The 22,500-nt window shown below is 40.0% G+C and overlaps 1 protein-coding gene across 1 annotated transcript in view; it reads right to left on the minus strand.

Annotated features, from left to right (window-relative positions):
• Positions 1 to 8,159: 8,159 nt before the first annotated feature.
• Positions 8,160 to 22,500, minus strand: part of dusp7 (dual specificity phosphatase 7) — a 19,173-nt gene continuing 4,832 nt past the window's right edge. The window contains exon 3 of the mRNA XM_058373352.1: positions 8,160 to 9,132. Coding sequence (XP_058229335.1) covers positions 8,822 to 9,132 — 311 coding nt within the window. The 3' untranslated portion in view covers positions 8,160 to 8,821. The remainder of the gene's footprint in view (positions 9,133 to 22,500) is intronic.

Raw genomic sequence — 22,500 nt, forward strand, 5'->3', positions numbered from 1 at the left:
GTGTGTGTGTGTCTGTGTGAGTGAGTGTGTGTGTGTCTGTGTGAGTGTGTGCGTGTGTGTCTGTGTGAGTGTGTGTGTGTCTGTGTGAGTGTGTGCGTGTGTGTCTGTGTGAGTGTGTGCGTGTGTGTCTGTGTGAGTGAGTGCGTGTCTGTGTGAGTGTGTGTGTGTCTGTGTGAGTGTGTGCGTGTGTGTCTGTGTGAGTGTGTGTGTGTCTGTGTGAGTGTGTGCGTGTGTGTCTGTGTGAGTGTGTGCGTGTGTGTCTGTGTGAGTGAGTGCGTGTGTGTCTGTGTGAGTGAGTGTGTGTGTGTCTGTGTGAGTGAGTGTGTGTCTGTGTGAGTGTGTGCGTGTGTCTGTGTGAGTGAGTGCGTGTGTGTCTGTGTGAGTGAGTGTGTGTGTGTCTGTGTGAGTGTGTGCGTGTGTGTCTGTGTGAGTGTGTGCGTGTGTGTCTGTGTGAGTGTGTGCGTGTGTGTCTGTGTGAGTGTGTGCGTGTGTGTCTGTGAGTGAGTGTGTGTGTGTCTGTGTGAGTGTGTGTGTCTGTGAGTGTGTGTCTGTGTGAGTGTGTGCGTGTGTGTCTGTGTGAGTGTGTGTGTCTGTGTGAGGTGTGTGTGTGTGTGAGTGTGTGTCTGTGTGAGTGTGTGCGTGTGTGTCTGTGTGAGTGTGTGCGTGTGTGTCTGTGTGAGTGAGTGCGTGTGTGTCTGTGTGAGTGTGTGTGTGTGTCTGTGTGAGTGTGTGTGTCTGTGTGAGTGTGTGTGTGTCTGTGTGAGTGTGTGCGTGTGTGTCTGTGTGAGTGTGTGCGTGTCTGTGTGAGTGTGTGTGTGTCTGTGTGAGTGTGTGTCTGTGTGAGTGTGTGTCTGTGTGAGTGTGTGCGTGTGTGTCTGTGTGAGTGTGTGTGTGTCTGTGTGAGTGTGTGTGTGTCTGTGTGAGTGAGTGTGTGTCTGTGTGAGTGAGTGCGTGTGTGTCTGTGTGAGTGTGTGTCTGTGTGAGTGTGTGCGTGTGTGTCTGTGTGAGTGAGTGTGCGTGTGTCTGTGTGAGTGTGTGTCTGTGTGAGTGAGTGTGTGTCTGTGTGAGTGTGTCTGTGTGTGTCTGTGTGAGTGTGTGCGTGTGTGTCTGTGTGAGTGAGTGTGTGTGTGTCTGTGTGAGTGTGTGTCTGTGTGAGTGTGTGCGTGTGTGTCTGTGTGAGTGAGTGTGCGTGTGTCTGTGTGAGTGAGTGTGTGTCTGTGTGAGTGAGTGTGTGTCTGTGTGAGTGTGTGCGTGTGTGTCTGTGTGAGTGTGTGCGTGTGTGTCTGTGTGAGTGAGTGTGTGTGTCTGTGAGTGAGTGTGTGTCTGTGTGTGTGTGCGTATGTGTCTGTGTGAGTGAGTGCGTGTGTGTCTGTGTGAGTGAGTGTGTCTGTGTGAGTGAGTGTGTGTGTGTCTGTGTGAGTGAGTGTGTGTGTGTCTGTGTGAGTGAGTGCGTGTGTGTCTGTGTGAGTGAGTGTGTGTGTGTCTGTGTGAGTGTGTGCGTGTGTGTCTGTGTGTGTCTGTGTGAGTGAGTGCGTGTGTGTCTGTGTGAGTGTGTGTGTGTGTGTCTGTGTGAGTGTGTGTGTGTGTCTGTGTGAGTGTGTGTGTGTCTGTGTGAGTGTGTGCGTGTGTGTCTGTGTGAGTGTGTGTGTGTCTGTGTGAGTGTGTGCGTGTGTGTCTGTGTGAGTGAGTGCGTGTCTGTGTGAGTGTGTGTGTGTCTGTGTGAGTGTGTGTGTGTCTGTGTGAGTGTGTGTGTGTGTGTCTGTGTGAGTGTGTGCGTGTGTGTCTGTGTGAGTGAGTGCGTGTCTGTGTGAGTGTGTGTGTGTCTGTGTGAGTGTGTGTGTGTCTGTGAGTGTGTGTCTGTGTGAGTGTGTGTATCTGTGTGAGTGTGTGCTTGTGTGTATGTGTGAGTGTGTGTGTGTCTGTGTGAGTGTGTGTGTGTCTGTGTGAGTGTGTGTGTGTCTGTGTGAGTGTGTGTGTGTCTGTGTGAGTGTGTGCGTGTGTGTGTGAGTGTGTGCGTGTGTGTCTGTGTGAGTGTGTGTGTGTCTGTGTGAGTGTGTGTGTGTCTGTGTGAGTGTGTGCGTGTGTGTCTGTGTGAGTGTGTGCGTTTGTGTCTGTGTGAGTGTGTGCGTGTGTGTCTGTGTGAGTGAGTGCGTGTCTGTGTGAGTGTGTGTGTGTGTGTCTGTGTGAGTGTGTGTGTGTCTGTGTGAGTGTGTGTGTGTCTGTGTGAGTGTGTGCGTGTGTGTCTGTGTGAGTGTGTGTCTGTGTGAGTGAGTGCGTGTCTGTGTGAGTGTGTGTGTGTCTGTGTGAGTGTGTGTGTGTCTGTGTGAGTGTGTGCGTGTGTGTCTGTGTGAGTGTGTGTGTGTCTGTGTGAGTGTGTGCGTGTGTGTGTGAGTGTGTGCGTGTGTGTCTGTGTGAGTGTGTGTGTGTGAGTGTGTGTGTGTCTGTGTGAGTGAGTGCGTGTGTGTCTGTGTGAGTGAGTGCGTGTCTGTGTGAGTGTGTGCGTGTGTGTCTGTGTGAGTGTGTGTGTGTCTGTGTGAGTGTGTGTGTGTCTGTGTGAGTGTGTGTGTGTGAGTGTGTGTGTGTCTGTGTGAGTGAGTGCGTGTGTGTCTGTGTGAGTGTGTGCGTGTGTCTGTGTGAGTGTGTGCGTGTGTGTCTGTGTGAGTGTGTGTGTGTCTGTGTGAGTGTGTGTGTCTGTGTGAGTGTGTGCGTGTGTGTCTGTGTGAGTGTGTGTGTCTGTGTGAGTGAGTGCGTGTGTGTCTGTGTGAGTGTGTGTGTGTCTGTGTGAGTGAGTGCGTGTGTGTCTGTGTGAGTGTGTGTGTGTCTGTGCGCATGTGTGCACGCGTGTGTGTGTGTGTATGTGAATGTGAGTGTATGAGTGTGTGAATGTGAGTGTGTGTGTGAATGTGTGTATGTGAGTGTATGAGTGTGTGTGTGTATGAGTCTGTGTGTGTGCGAGTGTGTGTGTGTGTGTGTATGAGTGTGTGTGAGTGTATGAGTGTGTGTGTGTGTGCGAGTGTGTGTGTGTGTGTGTATGAGTGTGTGTGAGTGTATGAGTGTGTGTGTGTGCGAGTGTGTGTGTGTGTGTATGAGTGTGTGTGAGTGTATGAGTGTGTGTGTGTGCGAGTGTGTGTGTGTGTGTGTATGAGTGTGTGTGAGTGTATGAGTGTGTGTGTGTGTGTATGAGTGTGTGTGAGTGTATGAGTGTGTGTGTGTGTGCGAGTGTGTGTGTGTGTGTATGAGTGTGTGTGAGTGTATGAGTGTGTGTGTGTGCGAGTGTGTGTGTGTGTGTATGAGTGTGTGTGAGTGTATGAGTGTGTGTGTGTGTGTGTATGAGTGTGTGTGAGTGTATGAGCGTGTGTGTGTGTGTGCGAGTGTGTGTGTGTGTGTGTGTGTATGAGTGTGTGCGAGTGGGTGTGTGTGTGTGTGTGTGTGTGAGTGTATGAGTGTGTGTGAGTGTATGAGTGTGTGTGTGTGTGTATGAGTGTGTGTGAGTGTATGAGTGTGTGTGTGTGTGAGTGTGTGTGAGTGTATGAGTGTGTGTGTGTGTGTGTGTGTGTGAGTGTATGAGTGTGTGTGAGTGTATGAGTGTGTGTGTGTGTGTGTGAGTGTGTGTGAGTGTATGTGTGTGTGTGTGTGTGAGTGTATGAGTGTGTGTGAGTGTATGAGTGTGTGTGTGTGTGTGTGTGAGTGTATGAGTGTGTGTGTGTGAGTGTGTGTGTATGAGTGTGTGTGAGTGTATGAGTGTGTGTGTGTGTGTGTGTGTGTGTGTGTGAGAGTGTATGAGTGTGTGTGAGTGTATGAGTGTGTGTGTGTGTGTGTGAGTGTATGAGTGTGTGTGAGTGTATGAGTGTGTGTGTGTGTGTGTGTGAGTGTGTGAGTGTATGAGTGTGTGTGTGAGTGTGTGTGTATGAGTGTGTGTGAGTGCATGAGTGTGTGTGTGTGTGTGTGTGTGTGAGTGTGTGTGAGTGTATGAGTGTGTGTGTGTGTGTGTGTGTGAGTGTATGAGTGTGTGTGAGTGTATGAGTGTGTGTGAGTGTATGAGTGTGTGTGAGTGTATGAGTGTGTGTGTGTGTGTGTGTGTGTGTGTGTGTGTGAGTGTATGAGTGTGTGTGAGTGTATGAGTGTGTGTGTGTGTGTGTGAGTGTATGAGTGTGTGTGAGTGTATGAGTGTGTGTGTGTGTGTGTGTGAGTGTGTGAGTGTATGAGTGTGTGTGTGTGAGTGTGTGTGTATGAGTGTGTGTGAGTGCATGAGTGTGTGTGTGTGTGTGTGTGTGAGTGTGTGTGAGTGTATGAGTGTGTGTGTGTGTGAGAGTGTATGAGTGTGTGTGAGTGTATGAGTGTGTGTGTGTGTGTGTGAGTGTATGAGTGTGTGTGAGTGTATGAGTGTGTGTGAGTGTATGAGTGTGTGTGTGTGTGTGTGAGTGTGTGTGTGTTTTAAAGTTAGACTAATTGCCTAAAAGTCACATGTTAGTTGTGAACTCCTCCGGTTCGGTGAAACTGAAACTCGTGATAAAACATCTGAAAGATTCGAGCGATTCTAAAAAGTGTCAGATTTTATCTGGAATAATCTCACTCTCTGAATCCTGACGTAAACACTCGAACTGAAAAGCTACACCCCATCACACCACCTCACGTTAGTGGAGTAATAACCAATGTCCAGCGTCTGATCTTCTCCACGTATCGAACATCTTCATGTTTCTCCTTTCACTCCAACATCACTTTGTTGTGATTTGTGTAATTAACAGACGCATTAACGAGAGAGATTAAAATAAACGTTCGGGACGCCGAGGCGAGCGAAGGCAGAGGATTTCTAAAGACGTGTCTGAGTGTGAGAGCTCAGCGTCGAGTCTCTCCACAAGAAAGCGCAAACGTGGGCGAGAAAAAAGGAAACAGATCTGAGCGAGTAGTTGGATGTGGTGCGATCACACGCTTCAGAAACCATCTGTATCTCAAAACCGACCACAAAGCCTCAGGAAACCCGAGCAGGAGGAGACGAGGCTGAGAGCAGCAGCAGCGCTCCTCCACAGATACACACTCGGCTTAACGCTAGTGGGCTATTATTAACGAAACCTCTACCTCAGGAAATCATCATCATCAGCATTATTACATTCATGCATGTGAGGATGTGAAGGACAGGAAATGACACACTTCTGTGTATTCTGACATTTTGCTAGTTATCTGTAGGTCAGTTATTCATTAAAAGCAGCAGCTAGGTCGATAATGAGCTCGTTATCGTTAAACAATTTCACAGTGTAGTGAACACTACAGTGATGAACATTTCTCCTCCTCTGTTACCAGGCAGATGGGGACATACAGCCACGTCAGCACTAGTTACACGATGAGGATGTTAACTCGGCTAATGAAAGCTAACACAGCAGTTTACCGCTAGCTAACAAGTGTACATTTTCCTTCGTCAATTTGTAAAAGAATAAGTTTAGATGTTTGTTGCAGTTTCGTTTTGTTGTAGTTTTGTTCGTTTCAGAATTCAGAAACAGAGACAGAAAGTGGACAGAGTTAACCAAAAAATAATTCAATATTTATTTGCTGTATAAACATGTCTGGTGTTGGTTTCCGTACAACTATACAACACATACGGACAATTTCATATCCTTCATAAATCAGAACAAAAAAAAAAAAAAAAAAAGATCAAACTGCCCCGTTACCAAGCCCACTTTATACACGTGATATAGATTGCATCTTAAAAAAAATGTATACAGCACATAAAAAACAGCGGATCATCCGGTAATAGTGAAGCTGTAACACGACGCAGACGCATTGTCAAAAAATCCCTGAAAAAGTCCTCAGTGAGGTAAAAGATACACACCTTGTTATTTACTCGTTTTCTCTTCCTCTGTCCCAACTCAAAACCTCCTTCTGTTTTGTAGCTACAATAAATTTTTTACGCAGAAATCCAAGCCTCTGCGACGCTTCTGGCAAAAATACAGATGAAAAATATTTCATGTTACAGAGACACCAACATTCCTCCACAGAGAAGCAGCTTGAAATCAAGGATTTAGATTTAAATAATTCAACAATAAACACAAAGTTCGTACAGGAATCTGTTCCGATCCTCACGCTGGAGCGAGACTCGAGTCAGCCAAGGCGGGTTAGCGACACGAGACGCCGCTGTGATCCTCACGCTCATAAAACCAGAGATGATTTAAAACAGTTTGTTTTTCAGAAACCTGAAGTTGGATTTGATCGTTATTTAAATGAAAGGCTTTAGCGCTAGCTTGGGTGTTAGCATGTCCACTACAATGCTGGCTAAAGAGTTAGCCACAAACTAACATTTCATTAAACAGGCTAAAGCATTAAACACGTTTATTCTGTAACCTTAATTAACAGGCTAAAGCTTTATGTACACAGTATTAGCTTGAGTGTTAGCGTGTTTATTATACACGAGTTTGCAGTAGCAGTATAGTAAACAGACTAAAGATGTAGCACATGGATTAGAGTAGAATTTAGTGAGTTAGCATGTTTACACAACGCTAGCTCTTTGTTTAAAGCTGTTTTTAGTTACGGGAAAAAGACAGCAGTCAGTACTCCCATACTTTGGGAAATTTGCTGGATTTTTGTGTTAAATGCCGAGAGAACATGGAGAGCTGAGCGTGTAGCGACCCGTCCACTTCCTGTTTATTTCTAATCTCTGTTTCGTCTCTCTTGTTGATTATGTTTGGATTTAAATGATATTTATCCTTTAGTTTCATCTACACTGAGAATTCTCTCTCGTGGTTATTGATCACTGATCAGAACTTTTTTCATCCACTTGTGTTCATGAGCTGTCTCTTTTTTCTTTTATGAGGAATTCCACGGATTTCGAATGGAATTAAGATGGTCATTTTCCTGCTCCCAGCTGACTCGAGTCTCATTTTTCCTTTATTTTTCTTATTGGCTGCTAACTTCCTAACAGATAAAAAGTCGTTTCAAGCATGAGAAATCCTCGTCATCCTCGTTAATTATTCGGGAGGAGACTGTTGCATATCTGCAAAAAATATAGATTTATAGATTTAGATTTATATAGAGATATATTAGATATATTCAAATACATCGAAAGGCCACAGGAATATGATAGAGCACAATATTGAGATTTTGTGGGGATTATAAACAGAACCAGATGCAACTGTTTACTAAACAAATAAAGATAAATGAGTTTTAGTTCAGGTGATGGATTTGTTCTGGGTGATGGAGCCGGTCATGTGCTGATTCCTCGGCCGGTTTTATTATTACAATCTCATCATATTCTCCTAATAACTAGCTAATGTTCTGATTAATGCTAGCAGGTTTGGTCACATTTTGTGTTGCATTAGTGAGGGGAATTTAAAAACTCTTAATGTAAACTACTTTTACCCAGTTAACTTTATCTATAAGATGCTAATGTATTTGTTTTCACGCTCTCGTTGGTGTTCGGACCGTCAGTAAACAGAACGATTTTCCCTTTTCAGAAAGACAATGGCTGTGTTTTGGCGTCTCCACGGTAACAAGCGACGTCGAAACACCAAGCTTTGTCTGAGCCGATCATCAGCACATGCCACGTTTAACTCGGGGGTGAAAAGTTTCCTCAGTTCTGAAGCTGGACTGAGAAACTGGCTGAAGGTTTTAGTGTGAAATTGTGAAATACTCGTAGAAAAGAGGAATTAAAAACCCGAGGCGTTTTTTTTCCCAACTGTATAAAATACTGCAAAGTTGGTTTGGATAATATTGCAGAAGTAACAAACACGACCTGGACTGACCCGTTAGAGACCATTAGCTGTCATTATTACTACATATTGATTCCTTTAAAAATGAACACTTAGATTTTAATAAGTTTATGACAATTTCTAAAGTGAGATACAAATAAGTACTGAACAGTCAGAATAAGAAAGAATTAAAAAAGGTTATATAAGGCCGGTTAAAGCAATCCTACCCACTCACACATGTCCCTTTGACTCAGATCCGATGTTTCTTCCTGCAGAAACGCTCTCGCTACACACTTTCTGCCGTCCCATTAACATGGGAGCGACCAGAGTAGTTAAAAAAACCATCCTAAACACTCGGTTACCAGCAGCGTGGCCCTGGGTGACGCCCCCGAGCCGAGTGGCACGCCCTCGAACACGCCAGGTTCCGAAACCGAACGTTACCGAGAGCCTGAGCGCGAGTCAGTAAAGAAACAAACACGATCATTAGGAAGGAAGTGAGGAAGTTCGTTAAGAGCCGTTTCTTAACGACCTTAACGACCTCAAAACGTCTCTTTTTATTTGTGTACCAGTTTCAAGTGCCATGAGATAAAAGGCTTCCTCTGTGCAAAGCGCATTAGGTCAAAACAAACCATTAAAAAAAACAAAAAAACAAAACACGTCGTTATTGTTGGTCGTTATACAATCAGGAATCTTTAGAAATTGTAGCTGTTGGTCGAGATGTATGGCATTTTCATGTTGTTTGTTTGTTTGTTTTGTTTTTTTAAATCCCAAACCCTACATGAGTAGAGCGACTTTTCTTTCCCGAGATCCTGTTCTTAAAAAAATGCAAATTAAAAAATAAAAAATTCCAGATTGGCCCCCATCAGGACAGGAAGTTTGTTGTTGATGATGTAAAAACCTGATGACGAATCAGTTTCTGTTGTTTGTCTGGTTTCATTTGGTCTCTTGTTTCCTCTTTATTTTTAAAAAACACCAGAAGAGAACAGTCCTTTCAGAAAGGCCAGAAGCTGCCGTGACGGCGAGAACTGTGGTTCTGTGGTTCTGCTTTCACAATCGGATTTCTGGGCACATATTTACGATTGAACGCTGCCCGAATTGTGTTTCAAACCTTCTCCCGGAGGCAAAAATGTCGGCCGGTGCGTTTTTCACGTGGACTCGAGCGTATCGAGCTGGAAAACGTTGTGATTGGTGGGCGTGGTGAAGAACAGCTGATCTTTGGGCGATCGGTTGTCGCAGGTCGGACTGTTTAACCCCAGTGTTCGCTCGAAGTCCAGCAGCTGCCCCATGAAGTTAAAGTTGGGTGAGATGTTGGATTTTTTGCGCTTGACAAAGTCGTACGCGTCGTTCAGACTCAGGTTGAGTTTCTGCATCAGATACGCCACCGTCACCGTGACCGAGCGACTAATCCCCGCCAGGCAGTGCACCAGGATCCCACACTTCTTAGAGCGAGCTTCATCTGGAACACCAACAAAAACCAGACAGAAGAGTTACACAAGACTTTAATGATCTGAAAACACTAATGATATTTCTTTATCTTTCCAGTAAACTGGTGGCCACGCCCCTTTTAGAATACATCATCATATTAAAGAACAACTTGGATTTCCATCAAACCTCCAACAAGCTGTGAAGCAGGAAAGCACACTTACAGAAAGTGCTAGAAACAAAAACAGGCAGCAGAGCCTCAGACACTGGGATTAAACCAGTTTGGGAAAATGTTCAGTGAGAACACACACACACACACAAACACACACACACACACACACACACACACACAGACTGACTGAGGTTAGAAATCTCAATTTTAAAAATAACAGCAGTCATAGTGGTGTGTGTGTGTGTGTGTGTGTGTGTGTTGATAAACCAAACCAGTCTGTTAAAGTAAAAAGTAAAAGTGAAAGCTCTGTGTGTGAAGTGAGATGTTTTGATGTGTTGATGTTTTGGTTCCTCTCTTTATTCAGAATTGCAGGATGATGAATCCACGACCTCACTTCCTGTTTTTGTTTACTGTATGTTTTCAGACTGACCAAAACACCAGTGACATTTACAAATCAAAGGGTTATGCAGAAATAAAAAAAGAAGAAGAAGCTATTTCCTGTCTGAATTGCTGACCTGGTTCACCACTTCCTGTTTCCTGCACACTGCAGTGCATTCTGGGTATTCTGTACCTTATGCTAAGGAACCAATCAGAACACCAATGAGATCACTGTTACTGATGCTAATTACCATAATTATACTAATAATCACTTTAATTACAGTACAGGAACAGGCAGGTTAATGGACTAATATTATTTTGTATGTCAGTGTGTAGTGTATCAGTGTGTAGTGTATCAGTGTGTAGTGTAGTGTATCAGTGTGTAGTATATCAGTGTGTAGTATATCAGTGTGTAGTGTATCAGTGTGTAGTGTATCAGTGTGTAGTGTATCAGTGTGTAGTGTATCAGTGTGTAGTATATCAGTGTGTAGTGTATCAGTGTGTAGTGTATCAGTGTGTAGTGTAGTGTATCAGTGTGTAGTGTATCAGTGTGTAGTGTAGTGTATCAGTGTGTAGTGTATCAGTGTGTAGTATATCAGTGTGTAGTGTATCAGTGTGTAGTGTAGTGTATCAGTGTGTAGTGTATCAGTGTGTAGTGTAGTGTATCAGTGTGTAGTGTAGTATATCAGTGTGTAGTGTATCAGTGTGTAGTGTATCAGTGTGTAGTGTATCAGTGTGTAGTGTATCAGTGTGTAGTGTAGTGTATCAGTGTGTAGTGTATCAGTGTGTAGTGTAGTGTATCAGTGTGTAGTGTATCAGTGTGTAGTGTAGTATATCAGTGTGTAGTGTATCAGTGTGTAGTATATCAGTGTGTAGTGTATCAGTGTGTAGTGTAGTGTATCAGTGTGTAGTGTATCAGTGTGTAGTGTAGTATATCAGTGTGTAGTGTATCAGTGTGTAGTGTATCAGTGTGTAGTGTATCAGTGTGTAGTGTAGTGTATCAGTGTGTAGTGTATCAGTGTGTAGTGTAGTGTATCAGTGTGTAGTGTATCAGTGTGTAGTATATCAGTGTGTAGTGTATCAGTGTGTAGTGTAGTGTATCAGTGTGTAGTGTATCAGTGTGTAGTGTATCAGTGTGTAGTGTATCAGTGTGTAGTGTATCAGTGTGTAGTGTATCAGTGTGTAGTGTATCAGTGTGTAGTGTATCAGTGTGTAGTGTATCAGTGTGTAGTGTAGTATATCAGTGTGTAGTGTATCAGTGTGTAGTGTATCAGTGTGTAGTGTAGTGTATCAGTGTGTAGTGTATCAGTGTGTAGTGTATCAGTGTGTAGTGTATCAGTGTGTAGTGTAGTGTATCAGTGTGTAGTGTATCAGTGTGTAGTGTATCAGTGTGTAGTGTAGTGTATCAGTGTGTAGTGTATCAGTGTGTAGTGTATCAGTGTGTAGTGTAGTATATCAGTGTGTAGTGTATCAGTGTGTAGTGTATCAGTGTGTAGTGTAGTATATCAGTGTGTAGTGTATCAGTGTGTAGTGTATCAGTGTGTAGTGTATCAGTGTGTAGTGTAGTGTATCAGTGTGTAGTGTATCAGTGTGTAGTGTATCAGTGTGTAGTGTAGTATATCAGTGTGTAGTGTATCAGTGTGTAGTGTATCAGTGTGTAGTATATCAGTGTGTAGTGTATCAGTGTGTAGTGTATCAGTGTGTAGTGTATCAGTGTGTAGTGTAGTGTATCAGTGTGTAGTGTATCAGTGTGTAGTGTAGTGTATCAGTGTGTAGTGTATCAGTGTGTAGTGTAGTGTATCAGTGTGTAGTGTATCAGTGTGTAGTGTATCAGTGTGTAGTGTAGTGTATCAGTGTGTAGTGTATCAGTGTGTAGTGTATCAGTGTGTAGTGTATCAGTGTGTAGTGTAGTGTATCAGTGTGTAGTGTATCAGTGTGTAGTGTAGTGTATCAGTGTGTAGTGTATCAGTGTGTAGTGTAGTGTATCAGTGTGTAGTGTATCAGTGTGTAGTGTAGTGTATCAGTGTGTAGTGTATCAGTGTGTAGTGTAGTGTATCAGTGTGTAGTGTATCAGTGTGTAGTGTATCAGTGTGTAGTGTAGTGTATCAGTGTGTAGTGTATCAGTGTGTAGTGTAGTGTATCAGTGTGTAGTGTATCAGTGTGTAGTGTAGTGTATCAGTGTGTAGTGTAGTGTATCAGTGTGTAGTGTATCAGTGTGTAGTGTAGTGTATCAGTGTGTAGTGTATCAGTGTGTAGTGTATCAGTGTGTAGTGTAGTGTATCAGTGTGTAGTGTATCAGTGTGTAGTGTATCAGTGTGTAGTGTATCAGTGTGTAGTGTAGTGTATCAGTGTGTAGTGTATCAGTGTGTAGTGTAGTGTATCAGTGTGTAGTGTAGTGTATCAGTGTGTAGTGTATCAGTGTGTAGTGTAGTGTATCAGTGTGTAGTGTAGTGTATCAGTGTGTAGTGTATCAGTGTGTAGTGTATCAGTGTGTAGTGTAGTGTATCAGTGTGTAGTGTATCAGTGTGTAGTGTATCAGTGTGTAGTGTAGTGTATCAGTGTGTAGTGTATCAGTGTGTAGTGTAGTGTATCAGTGTGTAGTGTATCAGTGTGTAGTGTAGTGTATCAGTGTGTAGTGTAGTGTATCAGTGTGTAGTGTATCAGTGTGTAGTGTATCAGTGTGTAGTGTAGTGTATCAGTGTGTAGTGTATCAGTGTGTAGTGTATCAGTGTGTAGTGTAGTGTATCAGTGTGTAGTGTATCAGTGTGTAGTGTAGTGTATCAGTGTGTAGTGTATCAGTGTGTAGTGTATCAGTGTGTAGTGTATCAGTGTGTAGTGTAGTGTATCAGTGTGTAGTGTATCAGTGTGTAGTGTATCAGTGTGTAGTGTATCAGTGTGTAGTGTATTAGTGTATCAGTGTGTAGTGTATTAGTGTATCAGTGTGTAGTGTATTAGTGTATCAGTGTGTAGTGTATTAGTGTATCAGCGTGTAGTGTATCAGTGTGTAGTGTATTAGTGTATCAGTGTGTAGTGTATTAGTGTGTAGTGTATCAGTGTGTAGTGTATCAGTGTGTAGTGTAGTGTATCAGTGTGTAGTGTATCAGTGTGTAGTGTAGTGTATCAGTGTGTAGTGTATCAGTGTGTAGTGTAGTGTATCAGTGTGTAGTGTATCAGTGTGTAGTGTAGTGTATCAGTGTGTAGTGTATCAGTGTGTAGTGTATCAGTGTGTAGTGTAGTGTATCAGTGTGTAGTGTAGTGTATCAGTGTGTAGTGTATCAGTGTGTAGTGTAGTGTATCAGTGTGTAGTGTATCAGTGTGTAGTGTATCAGTGTGTAGTGTATCAGTGTGTAGTGTAGTGTATCAGTGTGTAGTGTAGTGTATCAGTGTGTAGTGTATCAGTGTGTAGTGTATCAGTGTGTAGTGTAGTGTATCAGTGTGTAGTGTATCAGTGTGTAGTGTAGTGTATCAGTGTGTAGTGTAGTGTATCAGTGTGTAGTGTATCAGTGTGTAGTGTAGTATATCAGTGTGTAGTATATCAGTGTGTAGTGTATCAGTGTGTAGTGTAGTGTATCAGTGTATAGTGTATCAGTGTGTAGTGTATCAGTGTGTAGTGTAGTGTATCAGTGTGTAGTGTATCAGTGTGTAGTGTATCAGTGTGTAGTGTAGTGTATCAGTGTGTAGTGTATCAGTGTGTAGTGTAGTGTATCAGTGTGTAGTGTATCAGTGTGTAGTGTATCAGTGTGTAGTGTAGTGTATCAGTGTGTAGTGTATCAGTGTGTAGTGTAGTGTATCAGTGTGTAGTGTATCAGTGTGTAGTGTATCAGTGTGTAGTGTAGTGTATCAGTGTGTAGTGTATCAGTGTGTAGTGTAGTGTATCAGTGTGTAGTGTATCAGTGTGTAGTGTATCAGTGTGTAGTGTATCAGTGTGTAGTGTAGTGTATCAGTGTGTAGTGTATCAGTGTGTAGTGTAGTGTATCAGTGTGTAGTGTAGTGTATCAGTGTGTAGTGTATCAGTGTGTAGTGTAGTGTATCAGTGTGTAGTGTAGTGTATCAGTGTGTAGTGTATCAGTGTGTAGTGTATCAGTGTGTAGTGTATTAGTGTATCAGTGTGTAGTGTATTAGTGTGTAGTGTATCAGTGTGTAGTGTATCAGTGTGTAGTGTATCAGTGTGTAGTGTATTAGTGTGTAGTGTATTAGTGTATCAGTGTGTAGTGTATCAGTGTGTAGTGTATCAGTGTGTAGTGTATCAGTGTGTAGTGTATCAGTGTGTAGTGTATCAGTGTGTAGTGTATTAGTGTATCAGTGTGTAGTGTATCAGTGTGTAGTGTATCAGTGTGTAGTGTATCAGTGTGTAGTGTATCAGTGTGTAGTGTATTAGTGTATCAGTGTGTAGTGTATCAGTGTGTAGTGTATTAGTGTATCAGTGTGTAGTGTATTAGTGTGTAGTGTATCAGTGTGTAGTGTATTAGTGTGTAGTGTATCAGTGTGTAGTGTATCAGTGTGTAGTGTATCAGTGTGTAGTGTAGTGTATCAGTGTGTAGTGTATCAGTGTGTAGTGTATCAGTGTGTAGTGTATCAGTGTGTAGTGTAGTGTATCAGTGTGTAGTGTATCAGTGTGTAGTGTAGTGTATCAGTGTGTAGTGTATCAGTGTGTAGTGTATCAGTGTGTAGTGTATCAGTGTGTAGTGTAGTGTATCAGTGTGTAGTGTATCAGTGTGTAGTGTAGTGTATCAGTGTGTAGTGTAGTGTATCAGTGTGTAGTGTATCAGTGTGTAGTGTATCAGTGTGTAGTGTAGTGTATCAGTGTGTAGTGTATCAGTGTGTAGTGTAGTGTATCAGTGTGTAGTGTATCAGTGTGTAGTGTAGTGTATCAGTGTGTAGTGTAGTGTATCAGTGTGTAGTGTATCAGTGTGTAGTGTAGTGTATCAGTGTGTAGTGTAGTGTATCAGTGTGTAGTGTATCAGTGTGTAGTGTATCAGTGTGTAGTGTAGTGTATCAGTGTGTAGTGTATCAGTGTGTAGTGTATCAGTGTGTAGTGTAGTGTATCAGTGTGTAGTGTATCAGTGTGTAGTGTAGTGTATCAGTGTGTAGTGTAGTGTATCAGTGTGTAGTGTATCAGTGTGTAGTGTATCAGTGTGTAGTGTAGTGTATCAGTGTGTAGTGTATCAGTGTGTAGTGTAGTGTATCAGTGTGTAGTGTAGTGTATCAGTGTGTAGTGTATCAGTGTGTAGTGTAGTGTATCAGTGTGTAGTGTATCAGTGTGTAGTGTAGTGTATCAGTGTGTAGTGTAGTATATCAGTGTGTAGTGTATCAGTGTGTAGTGTAGTGTATCAGTGTGTAGTGTATCAGTGTGTAGTGTAGTGTATCAGTGTGTAGTGTAGTATATCAGTGTGTAGTGTATCAGTGTGTAGTGTAGTGTATCAGTGTGTAGTGTATCAGTGTGTAGTGTATCAGTGTGTAGTGTAGTGTATCAGTGTGTAGTGTATCAGTGTGTAGTGTATCAGTGTGTAGTGTAGTGTATCAGTGTGTAGTGTATCAGTGTGTAGTGTAGTGTATCAGTGTGTAGTGTAGTGTATCAGTGTGTAGTGTATCAGTGTGTAGTGTATCAGTGTGTAGTGTAGTGTATCAGTGTGTAGTGTATCAGTGTGTAGTGTATCAGTGTGTAGTGTAGTGTATCAGTGTGTAGTGTATCAGTGTGTAGTGTATCAGTGTGTCGTGTATCAGTGTGTAGTGTAGTGTATCAATGTGTAGTGTAGTGTATCATTGTGTAGTGTATCAGTGTGTAGTGTAGTGTGTGAGTGTGTAGTGTAGTGTATCAGTGTGTAGTGTGTGAGTGTGTAGTGTAGTGTATCAGTGTGTAGTGTATCAGTGTGTAGTGTGTAGCATGTTGGTGTGTACTGTGTAGCGTGTTGGTGTGTAGTGTGTGTGTGAGTGTAAGCGTGACTCTGAGTGTGTGTTTGTGTGTGTTTGTGTGTGTGTGTGTCTGGCACTGAGAGGAAGAGTTACGGAAACCAGTGAAGCGACATTTCCTGAAAAACACAGTGTGCGCACACACAATAAAGCGCAGAGTCACAGCAGCGGGGTTCATAACCACAGAGACGCTACAGATCAGAACACTCACTGACCTAAAGTGGACAATTAACCAGGAGTGACTTCAATAAACTCTCTACATTTACACACTCAGAGTGTCTGAGCTCATCACCTGCACCGGGAAAGAACAACAAACTAAACAACAAAAGAAAAACAAAACATGAAACAAAACAAAACACAAAAGCAAACAAAAAAACCCAAACCAAACAAAATAAAAACCCATGTGTTTACCAACAAATTAAACAACAAACAATAAAGTTAATCGACCAAATCCACCAAAATAATTAACGTTAAAATTATGTCCCAAAAACCCAGCAATAATTAATACAAACAAACAAACATACATAAATAAATAAATAAATAAATAAATAAATAAATAAATAAATAAATAAATAAATAAATGAATGAATGAATGAATGAATGAATAAATAAATGATCAGCAAGTGAACTTCCTGAGGCTGTACATCTTCAGTGTTTATTATTATGAGTGTGTATAATGAGTGTGTATTATGAGTGTGTATTATGAGTGTGTATAACGAGTGTGTATAATGAGTGTGTATAACGAGTGTGTATAACGAGTGTGTATTATGAGTGTGTATAACGAGTGTGTATTATGAGTGTGTTTAACGAGTGTGTATTATGAGTGTGTATTATGAGTGTGTATTATGAGTGTGTATTATGAGTGTGTATTATGAGTGTGTATTACGAGTGTGTATTACGAGTGTGTATTATGAGTGTGTATTACGAGTGTGTATTATGAGTGTGTATTATGAGTGTGTATTATGAGTGTGTATTATGAGTGTGTATAACGAGTGTGTATAACGAGTGTGTATAATGAGTGTGTATAATGAGTATGTATAACGAGTGTGTATAATGAGTGTGTATAACGAGTGTGTATTATGAGTGTTTATAACGAGTGTGTATAACGAGTGTGTATAACGAGTGTGTATTACGAGTGTGTATTATGAGTGTGTATTATGAGTGTGTATTATGAGTGTGTATTATGAGTGTGTATAACGAGTGTGTATAACGAGTGTGTATTATGAGTGTGTATAACGAGTGTGTATTATGAGTGTGTTTAACGAGTGTGTATTATGAGTGTGTATTATGAGTGTGTATTATGAGTGTGTATTATGAGTGTGTATTATGAGTGTGTATTACGAGTGTGTATTACGAGTGTGTATTATGAGTGTGTATTACGAGTGTGTATTATGAGTGTGTATTATGAGTGTGTATTATGAGTGTGTATTATGAGTGTGTATAACGAGTGTGTATAACGAGTGTGTATAATGAGTGTGTATAATGAGTATGTATAACGAGTGTGTATAATGAGTGTGTATAATGAGTGTGTATAATGAGTATGTATAATGAGTGTGTATAATGAGTGTGTATAATGAGTGTGTATAACGAGTGTGTATAATGAGTATGTATAACGAGTGTGTATAACGAGTGTGTATAATGAGTGTGTATAATGAGTATGTATAACGAGTGTGTATAATGAGTGTGTATAATGAGTATGTATAACGAGTGTGTATAATGAGTGTGTATAATGAGTGTGTATTATGAGTGTGTATAACGAGTGTGTATAACGAGTGTGTATAATGAGTGTGTATAATGAGTATGTATAACGAGTGTGTATAATGAGTATGTATAACGAGTGTGTATAACGAGTGTGTATAATGAGTGTGTATAATGAGTATGTATAACGAGTGTGTATAATGAGTATGTATAACGAGTGTGTATAACGAGTGTGTATTATGAGTGTGTATAACGAGTGTGTATTATGAGTGTGTATAATGAGTGTGTATAACGAGTGTGTATTATGAGTGTGTTTAACGAGTGTGTATTATGAGTGTGTATAACGAGTGTGTATTATGAGTGTGTTTAACGAGTGTGTATTATGAGTGTGTATAACGAGTGTGTATTATGAGTGTGTATAACGAGTGTGTATTATGAGTGTGTATAACGAGTGTGTATTATGAGTGTGTTTAACGAGTGTGTATTATGAGTGTGTATAACGAGTGTGTATTATGAGTGTGTATAACGAGTGTGTATTATGAGTGTGTATAACGAGTGTGTATTATGAGTGTGTTTAACGAGTGTGTATTATGAGTGTGTATAACGAGTGTGTATTATGAGTGTGTATAACGAGTGTGTATTATGAGTGTGTATAACGAGTGTGTATTATGAGTGTGTTTAACGAGTGTGTATTATGAGTGTGTATAACGAGTGTGTATTATGAGTGTGTATAACGAGTGTGTATTATGAGTGTGTATAACGAGTGTGTATTATGAGTGTGTTTAACGAGTGTGTATTATGAGTGTGTATAACGAGTGTGTATTATGAGTGTGTATAACGAGTGTGTATTATGAGTGTGTTTAACGAGTGTGTATTATGAGTATGTATTACGAGTGTGTATAACGAGTGTGTATAATGAGTGTGTATTATGAGTGTGTATAATGAGTGTGTATTATGAGTGTGTATAACGAGTGTGTATAACGAGTGTGTATAACGAGTGTGTATAATGAGTGTGTATTATGAGTGTGTATAACGAGTGTCTATAATGAGTGTGTATTATGAGTGTGTATAACGAGTGTGTATTATGAGTGTGTTTAACGAGTGTGTATTATGAGTTTGTTTAACGAGTGTGTATTATGAGTGTGTATTACGAGTGTGTATTATGAGTGTGTATTATGAGTGTGTATAACGAGTGTGTATTATGAGTGTGTATAACGAGTGTGTATTATGAGTGTGTATAACGAGTGTGTATTATGAGTGTGTATTATGAGTGTGTATTATGAGTGTGTTTAACGAGTGTGTATTATGAGTGTGTATAACGAGTGTGTATTATGAGTGTGTATTATGAGTGTGTTTAACGAGTGTGTATTATGAGTGTGTATAACGAGTGTGTATTATGAGTGTGTATTATGAGTGTGTATTATGAGTGTGTATTACGAGTGTGTATTATGAGTGTGTATTATGAGTGTGTATAACGAGTGTGTATTATGAGTGTGTATAACGAGTGTGTATTATGAGTGTGTATAACGAGTGTGTATTATGAGTGTGTATTACGAGTGTGTATTATGAGTGTGTATTATGAGTGTGTATAACGAGTGTGTATTATGAGTGTGTTTAACGAGTGTGTATTATGAGTGTGTATAACGAGTGTGTATTATGAGTGTGTATAACGAGTGTGTATTATGAGTGTGTTTAACGAGTGTGTATAACGAGTGTGTATTATGAGTGTGTATTATGAGTGTGTATTATGAGTGTGTATTACGAGTGTGTATTATGAGTGTGTATAACGAGTGTGTATAATGAGTGTGTATTATGAGTGTGTATAACGAGTGTGTATTATGAGTGTGTATTATGAGTGTGTATAACGAGTGTGTATAATGAGTGTGTATAACAAGTGTGTATTATGAGTGTGTATTATGAGTGTGTATAACGAGTGTGTATAATGAGTGTGTATAACGAGTGTGTATTATGAGTGTGTATTATGAGTGTGTATTATGAGTGTGTATAACGAGTGTGTATTATGAGTGTGTATAACGAGTGTCTATAATGAGTGTGTATTATGAGTGTGTATAACGAGTGTGTATTATGAGTGTGTTTAACGAGTGTGTATTATGAGTGTGTATAACGAGTGTGTATAACGAGTGTGTATAATGAGTGTGTATAACGAGTGTGTATTATGAGTGTGTATTATGAGTGTGTATAACGAGTGTGTATAATGAGTGTGTATAACGAGTGTGTATTATGAGTGTGTATAACGAGTGTGTATTATGAGTGTGTATAACGAGTGTGTATTATGAGTGTGTTTAACGAGTGTGTATTATGAGTGTGTATAACGAGTGTGTATTATGAGTGTGTATAACGAGTGTGTATTATGAGTGTGTTTAACGAGTGTGTATTATGAGTGTGTATAACGAGTGTGTATTATGAGTGTGTATAACGAGTGTGTATTATGAGTGTGTATAACGAGTGTGTATAATGAGTGTGTATAATGAGTGTGTATTATGAGTGTGTATTATGAGTGTGTATTATGAGTGTGTATAACGAGTGTGTATAACGAGTGTGTATAACGAGTGTGTATAATGAGTGTGTATTATGAGTGTGTATTATGAGTGTGTATAACGAGTGTGTATAACGAGTGTGTATTATGAGTGTGTATAACGAGTGTGTATTATGAGTGTGTTTAACGAGTGTGTATTATGAGTGTGTATTATGAGTGTGTATAACGAGTGTGTATAACGAGTGTGTATAATGAGTGTGTATTACGAGTGTGTATTATGAGTGTGTATAATGAGTGTGTATTATGAGTGTGTATTATGAGTGTGTATTATGAGTGTGTATAACGAGTGTGTATAATGAGTGTGTATTATGAGTGTGTATTATGAGTGTGTATTATGAGTGTGTATAACGAGTGTGTATAATGAGTGTGTATTATGAGTGTGTATAACGAGTGTGTATTATGAGTGTGTATAACGAGTGTGTATTATGAGTGTGTATAACGAGTGTGTATTATGAGTGTGTTTAACGAGTGTGTATTATGAGTGTGTATAACGAGTGTGTATTATGAGTGTGTATTATGAGTGTGTATTATGAGTGTGTATTACGAGTGTGTATTATGAGTGTGTATAACGAGTGTGTATAATGAGTGTGTATTATGAGTGTGTATTATGAGTGTGTATAACGAGTGTGTATAATGAGTGTGTATTATGAGTGTGTATTATGAGTGTGTATAACGAGTGTGTATTATGAGTGTGTATAACGAGTGTGTATTATGAGTGTGTATAACGAGTGTGTATTATGAGTGTGTATAACGAGTGTGTATTATGAGTGTGTTTAACGAGTGTGTATTATGAGTGTGTATAACGAGTGTGTATTATGAGTGTGTATTATGAGTGTGTATTATGAGTGTGTATTACGAGTGTGTATTATGAGTGTGTATAACGAGTGTGTATAACGAGTGTGTATAATGAGTGTGTATAACAAGTGTGTATTATGAGTGTGTATTATGAGTGTGTATTATGAGTGTGTATTACGAGTGTGTATTATGAGTGTGTATAACGAGTGTGTATAACGAGTGTGTATAATGAGTGTGTATAACGAGTGTGTATTATGAGTGTGTTTAACGAGTGTGTATTATGAGTGTGTATAACGAGTGTGTATTATGAGTGTGTATTATGAGTGTGTATTATGAGTGTGTATTATGAGTGTGTATTATGAGTGTGTATTATGAGTGTGTATAACGAGTGTGTATTACGAGTGTGTATTATGAGTGTGTATTATGAGTGTGTATTATGAGTGTGTATAACGAGTGTCTATAATGAGTGTGTATAACGAGTGTGTATTATGAGTGTGTATTATGAGTGTGTATAACGAGTGTGTATTACGAGTGTGTATTATGAGTGTGTATTATGAGTGTGTATAACGAGTGTGTATTACGAGTGTGTATTATGAGTGTGTATTACGAGTGTGTATTATGAGTGTGTATTATGAGTGTGTATTATGAGTGTGTATAACGAGTGTGTATTATGAGTGTGTATAACAAGTGTGTATTACGAGTGTGTATTACGAGTGTGTATTATGAGTGTGTATTATGATTGTGTATTATGAGTGTGTATAACGAGTGTGTATTACGAGTGTGTATTATGAGTGTGTATTATGAGTGTGTATTATGAGTGTGTATAACGAGTGTCTATAATGAGTGTGTATAACGAGTGTGTATTATGAGTGTGTATAACGAGTGTGTATTACGAGTGTGTATTACGAGTGTGTATTATGAGTGTGTATTACGAGTGTGTATTATGAGTGTGTATTATGATTGTGTATTATGAGTGTGTATAACGAGTGTGTATTAGGAGTGTGTATTATGAGTGTGTATTATGAGTGTGTATTATGAGTGTGTATAACGAGTGTCTATAATGAGTGTGTATAACGATTGTGTATTACGAGTGTGTATTATGAGTGTGTATAACGAGTGTGTATAATGAGTGTGTATAACAAGTGTGTATTATGAGTGTGTATTATGAGTGTGTATTATGAGTGTGTATTATGAGTGTGTATAACGAGTGTCTATAATGAGTGTGTATAACAAGTGTGTATTATGAGTGTGTATTATGAGTGTGTATTATGAGTGTGTATTATGAGTGTGTATTATGAGTGTGTATAACGAGTGTCTATAATGAGTGTGTATAACGATTGTGTATTACGAGTGTGTATTATGAGTGTGTATAACGAGTGTGTATAATGAGTGTGTATAACAAGTGTGTATTATGAGTGTGTATTATGAGTGTGTATTATGAGTGTGTATAACGAGTGTCTATAATGAGTGTGTATAACGAGTGTGTATTATGAGTGTGTATAACGAGTGTGTATAATGAGTGTGTATAACAAGTGTGTATTATGAGTGTGTATTATGAGTGTGTATTATGAGTGTGTATTATGAGTGTGTATAACGAGTGTCTATAATGAGTGTGTATAACGAGTGTCTATAATGAGTGTGTATAACGAGTGTGTATTACGAGTGTGTATTACGAGTGGGTATAACGAGCATGTATAATGAGTGTGTATAACACGTGTGTATTATGTGTGTATTACGATTGTGTATTATGAGTGTGTATTATGAGTGTGTATTACGAGTGTGTATTATGAGTGTGTATAACACGTGTGTATTACGAGTGTGTATTATGAGTGTGTATTACGAGTGTGTATTACGAGTGTGTATTATGAGTGTGTATTATGAGTGTGTATTAC

This window comes from Hemibagrus wyckioides, linkage group LG21 (genome assembly GCF_019097595.1).
Source record: "Hemibagrus wyckioides isolate EC202008001 linkage group LG21, SWU_Hwy_1.0, whole genome shotgun sequence".
In the NCBI taxonomy this organism is placed as follows: domain Eukaryota; kingdom Metazoa; phylum Chordata; class Actinopteri; order Siluriformes; family Bagridae; genus Hemibagrus; species Hemibagrus wyckioides.